The sequence below is a fragment of the Chrysochloris asiatica genome, unplaced genomic scaffold, assembly GCF_000296735.1.
Source record: "Chrysochloris asiatica unplaced genomic scaffold, ChrAsi1.0 scaffold00013, whole genome shotgun sequence".
Classification (NCBI taxonomy): Eukaryota; Metazoa; Chordata; class Mammalia; order Afrosoricida; family Chrysochloridae; genus Chrysochloris; species Chrysochloris asiatica.
In genome coordinates this window covers 31,647,801-31,654,000 of record NW_006408531.1, presented here as the reverse complement: position 1 = coordinate 31,654,000, position 6,200 = coordinate 31,647,801, and the positions used below count along the sequence as shown (strand labels likewise).

General features: G+C 37.5%; 1 protein-coding gene across 1 annotated transcript in view; it reads left to right on the top strand.

The window, feature by feature from the left end:
• RNF217 (ring finger protein 217) overlaps positions 1-5,343 on the top strand; it is a 141,037-nt gene extending 135,694 nt beyond the window's left edge. The window contains exons 4-6 of the mRNA XM_006834692.1: positions 1,804-2,005; positions 3,667-3,738; positions 5,270-5,343. Coding sequence (XP_006834755.1) covers positions 1,804-2,005; positions 3,667-3,738; positions 5,270-5,343 — 348 coding nt within the window. The remainder of the gene's footprint in view (positions 1-1,803; positions 2,006-3,666; positions 3,739-5,269) is intronic.
• The last annotated feature ends 857 nt before the right edge of the window (positions 5,344-6,200 follow it).

The following is a 6,200-nucleotide window of genomic DNA, read 5'->3' as shown; positions in this document are numbered from 1 at the left end:
TGAGTATGCATCACTATTTATCTCTGTCCCACTAGGCCTTTGCAAACCTGTCTCAGTGTTCCCTTATCTATCTTGTTCTTCTACCTCCCCCCCCCTTCTTGTATTGCCCTCCCCAACACCCAAAATAACCCCACCCCAACCCCAACCCCATAGTGGTTACCTTATCTTCCATTAGTTCTTCCCTTCATTTAAGATAGTCTATTTTATCCAGTAATCAGAGTGCTCTTTTGAAGGAAGGATGACAAGACTTTGTACTTTGGGTATAATATCAAGAGCAACCAGTCTTTAGAGAAGGACATCATGCTTAGTAAAGTAGACAACAAAGAAGGGGAAGACCCCTAACAAGATAGATTGACATAGTGGTAGCAGCAGTGAGCTCATAGATAGTAAGAATTGTGAACATGGCACACGACAAGGCAGTGTTTGTGTTCTATTATGCTCAGAGTCCCTATGAGTAAGAACCAACTAGACAACACCTAACAACAACAACAACACTCCCTTCCAGCTAGCATCAGCCTAGGAAAGGCCATTCATGAAGAAGTAGGAATAAAGGGGATCTTCTGGCCTTCAGGAAGGTTGCAATGACTTTGTCTATATGTGTGATTCCTCGTAATTTTGGACAGGCAAAGAAGAGAGTAGATGGGAACTGACATACATATTGAGCTGAGGTAAAAATAAGGAAGATGTAACTTAATGTAGCAAGGAATAGGGAGGACTTAAAGTCTTCCTGTTTTAATGGGATACATTAATCACATGAGAGGCAATGTAGCCAAATCATTTTGTCGTGAAGTAATTTTTAAATTCTCTTTAGTAATTTATCTAACAACAACAAAAAAGGCATACAACTGAAAGGATGGCTCCAATTTATATACAGTGTCTATGAGGATTCTGAGTCTAGGATTCAATTATGTCTAAAAGAATAATATCCTAATTATGGCATAGTTTCAGTTTTTATGACATTTGCTATCATGTTGTGTATAATAGTGGACTATGCCAGAATTAAATCCTTTATGCATTATTGTTTGTTTTATTATGTGCTGTTGAGTTGGTTTCAATTCATAGTGATCCTTTGTAGGGTTTCCAAGGAACCTTTGGTGGGTTTCAACTGCTGACCAGTCCAGTGCTGATCCTGCAGACCACACCCAGATGTCAAGCTGTATTTACATGTAACTTGACTGAAACAATAGAGAAAAGTGCTTAAATGGTATTTCAATACACATGTATGATATTGTTTGTTTCTGCCATTAGGTATTTTTTTCCGGTGATAGTTGTTCAAAAAGCATTTTACATAATCACTTCTTTCCAGGAATGCTCTTCATTTTTGTGTATTTCCCAGGTCACCTCATTCTGCTGATTATTATAACATAATCAAAATTTACCTTAACAACATTTTAAATTGCTTCTTAACTACTAAGTTAGATGTGAGTCTGGAAATGTAAGTGCATTTTCTATGTGATTTGCTTATGTATTGGTCCAAATAAATCAACAGTTTGAGTACCAAAGTGTTTTCCACCCTTGAATATATGGAAGTTTGTTGCATAAATACAATTAAGATTGTGATTGTAAGCAAACTAACAGCCTCCTGAACATAAGTAAGGATTTTATTTTGGTTTCTCGCTGTTGTGAAGTGCTGTTGAGTTAGTTCCAGCTCATAGTGATCCTGTATAGGGTTTCCTAGGAGTGGTTGGTGGGTTTGAACTGCTGGCCTTGTTGTAGCTCAATTATTAGTTCACAAAATTTGATTTTACCTGTTTAAAAAACTTTAATGACTTTTCCTTCTCTTTTCTTCTGTCACTAATACAGATTCACATCCAGAGAACTGAAGGATGTGACCATATGACCTGTTCACAGTGCAACACTAATTTTTGTTATCGATGTGGGCAGAGATATCGCCACCTTCCTTTCTTTGGAGACCACACATCAAACCTCAGTATATTTGGATGCAAATATCGCTACCTCCCAGAGAGACCTCATTTAAGGAGATTAGTCCGAGGGTCAGTATGTGGTGAGTATCTGACATGACTTACAGGAGTCTCCTCTGGGTACTAACTAGTGAGAATGGAGCTTAGAAACGTAATAGCCGTGATCTTTCTGAGCACCTGTTAGGTCTTTTCCCAAAAACAAGAGGAAGATAAATTCTCTCCCTTTGAAATAAAAATGAAAAACTTAAATTTAGTAGCAGAACATTACTTATATGAGCAAAATCATTTACTCCCTACTGTATAACCCTATAAAGGGGTCACCATGAGTTGTAACAGACTTGATGGCACTTAACAAAAACAATATGACTGGATTCCTGGTCTGGCACTGTAGATAAGCACTGGACTACTAACCATAATCTCTGGTTCATAGCAACCAGCTGCTCCTTGGCAACCCTGTATGGGATTGCTATGAATAAGAACCGACTTGATGGCACTTAACAACAACATCCAGGTGATCCTTCAGTGCCACTGATTCAGGTCTGATTCCTAAGGACCTTGTATAGGGTTTCTGAGGAGCAGCTGATAGATTTGAACTGTTGACCTTGTGGTTAACAGTCAAGTACTTAACATACAGAGCCACACCTGGCCCCAAAGGTCAAGTTGACTGTCAATAAGCTGTTAAGTAGTAGTCTTTCTCTGTGCTAGTACTTTTCAAAGTCAGTAGCTTTTGATTGTGGACTCTGCTATGTTTACTTATGACTAGAGCCTGTTATTACTGTTGTTGTTGTTGTTGTTAAGTGCCGTCGAGTCGGTTCTGACCCATAGCGACCCTATACAGGGTTTCCGAGGGTGTAAATCCTTACGGGAGTAGAAAGACTCATCTTTCTCCCGCGGAGCGGCTGGTAGTTTCGAACCGCTGACCTTAAGGTTCGCAGCCCGATTCGTAACCACTACGCTACCAGAGCTCCTTCTACTGCTCAGTAATTCACTGGTAAAAAATGAATCGCTTGGTATCCTCATCAGTATTTAGCCTTTCTATTTTGTAAGTGCTTTCCTTTAAAATGTGTTTAACTGAGTCCCTTGAATAACTTTCAACACAGTGTGTATTTATTGGTAGTGTTTTCTCTGACAACTGGATTGCCCCATTTGTAGTTTAGTCTATTAGGTGTTTGTATTGTCTGCTTCCCTTAATTACTTAACCCATTTTTTTCAGATATAAGTTTGGGTACAGTGTCCCAGGCCCACCTACTAGCTGTACATGTTGTGAGCTCATTAGGTTTTTCTTCCACCAACTCAGAATATGTTAATCCTTTCTTAATGTTTTAGCATCTTGAAAACTGAAAATGGAAGAAATCTAAATGTGCAAAGAGAAATGGTCCTAGTAGAATTTTCTTGGTTACACAGGAAAAAATTAATTACAGCAATATTTAATTTATGTGCCCAGGATTTCAGTGAAGTCTTACACATGATGTATTTCCTTAGTAAAAATGTTGTTATTAAGTTCCATCATGTCGGTTCCGACTCATAACCACCCTGTGTAAGGACTTCCATGGGTTTGAACTGCCAACCTTGTGGTTCAAAGTCCAGTGCTGATCCATAGCGCTAAAACAGGAAATACAGTCTTTAGTTATAATCAGACATGGTAAGAATTGTGGTACACTGTAGTATCTAAAAAGCACTGCTGAAATTGTTGAATGAATTAGTTTTAAGACTCATTAAATGGTTTTTGCCTTTTGTTTTCCAGCTGGAAAATTATTCGTTGCACCTCTAATCCTGATCTTGGGGTTAGCACTAGGGGCCATAGCAGTTGTAATCGGTAAGAAATGCTTGACCTATCTGACAGTAGAATTCTGTGAGTGCCACAGAAAGAATAGGAGCCTACATGTAATGGGAATAAGTTATTAAGTGGACGTGATTTCTCCTCCGTGTTTGCTTTCAAGGAATGGACCTTGACCTATTAGGATAAATATTGCTTTTAAATATGCAATAAGCATGTGATTTACAAGTTCACAAGCTTAGGAACATGTTTCATATAAAATGTATTGGTGTAGCACTTTTATGTCTCCTAATATAGTTTTGTCAGTTCCTACGCATAGCAACCCTGTATAGTGTTTCCTAGAAGCTCCTGTTGAGTTTGAACCACTGACCTTGTGGTTCAACTGGCCTTGTCCTACAGCACCACACCACAACTCCATATACTATCATAGTAATATTAATTGCTCTTTTAATAGAGATTAATACAATTAGTATTAGTGAAAGAGTCTAGTGGACTAGAACCCAAATGTCCCAAGTTTGAGTTCAGATTGGAGCATCAAAGAGTCTTTGGTGCACTTTTTGGTATTTGCATTAGTCTGCTTTTTTTAAAAAAAACAATGGTATCTTTAATATGTATAGACTATATTCCAGTAAGCACTGAAAATTAAAAACTCTATCAGTGACTTGTATAGATTTGTGCAAGTATAATGAAATATATACTTTTAAAGCAGTGGCTCTCACATTCTAACATGTTATAGAATCACTTGGAACGTAGAATAAAACACAGATTACTGGATACTTCCCCCCCCCCCCCCCTTAGAGTTTCTGATTGAGTAGGTCTAAGGAAGGCCTATGAATTTGTATCTCTAAAATCTTAACAGGTAATGTTGATACTACTGGTCCTGGGACCATATTTTGAGAACCATTGCTGTAGAGAATTTTAAATTAAATATTACAGATAAAGGCTTATTTGATGGATGTTCTATTTCTCTGTAGTAATAGGATTTTTCTTGGTTTGTATCTTCTAACTGGTCTCCATATGTAAACTTCTATTTAGCAAATAATGCACGTGCAGAGCTGACAGAATTTTAGAGTTTGTTTATGTTCTTATCATGACTAACGACCTTATGAGGTAAACATAGTTGAAAATATGAAGCCTTATTGGTACCTCATAAGTGGCAGAACTGGGAATTGAACCTGACATTTAGCTCCACAGCCCACATTCTTAACAAATATGTTTTACCTCCTGAGACTATAGTGTGTACAGCGCATCTAAATTCTATGACTACAGCTAATAAAGAAGTCCTACAGCTAAGGTTTGATATTGTTCTAGAAAACAGTATTACATATTCAACCTGGAATCACTGAAGTTGTTATACATCTGGGGCAGGAGAGCTAAAGGGAAATAATAAGGCACACAATCTTATAAAAGTAAATACATTTGATAACAAGTTGTTCATTTTCATCTATAGCTAAATAATGATAATTTCTCAATAGTTTACAAATAACGAAAAAAAGTGTAAACATTATAAGTCTAAATACTTCTTTTCCTAATTAGCTTTAATTATCTTTTTTTTTTTTTTAACCCATAGGTTCCTTTGTATTTCCTATCTATTGCCTTTGTAAAAAACAGAGAAAAAGATCAAGGACAGGTATGCACTGGTAAAGCCCAGATGACTTCATCTGAACTATGCTGGTCCGGGTAGGAGCTATGCAGAATGGTACCCCCATGTGTGAGACACATCTTGAAAATCACTGAGAGGAACCTCTGCCACCTTGTCTCCCCATGGTCTCTGCAGGCCTCAATGCCTCTAGCTATGGTGCACTCCCAACATAGTGTCCCATCCCTCTCCCTATACAGATTGCTGCTTTTAAAAAATGGTCACTTTCATAGACTGTAAGCATCTGTATCATAACTTCGACCTTCTTCATGGTTCTTTGAAGAAAACATTTTCATTAAGAACCAGTTATCCTCAGAATTGTCCTGAGCACACCTCTGCTGAGCATTGCTTGGACTGTCTTTGAGCCCTGAACCTCCCTCCATGCCATCTTGTGACACCTGATGTGAATAGCTGAAGTCTCATCTGTACCAGTAAGCAAGGCCACTTTTCTGAAGATGATGTTCACCATCTACATTTGTTTTCAACTGTGGCCCAAGCAGTAAAATTCATTTCTCTTTTTGATGCTATAATTGCTAAAAATCTTGGTGCCCTAAAGGCAACTGATAAAGCTAAATTAATGAGAAGAATCATAAGTTGCTGAAGTATATTTTGTGTGTGTGTGTGTATATATTTTTTTTTTTGTTTTTTTGTTTTTTTTGAAAACTAGGCCAATATTTTTTGCTTGTCTAATACCATGCCTCTATACTATTTTTTCACATTTTAATAGAGGTATTTAAAGATGATGGTTCCTTTATGGACATAGTTTGGTACTGTACTAAAGTCAATGTAGGCTCAGGCTATATTTGTGTTGACCCTTTGTATTTCTGGTTCTCTTTTGTTACCACATACACACACACATTAT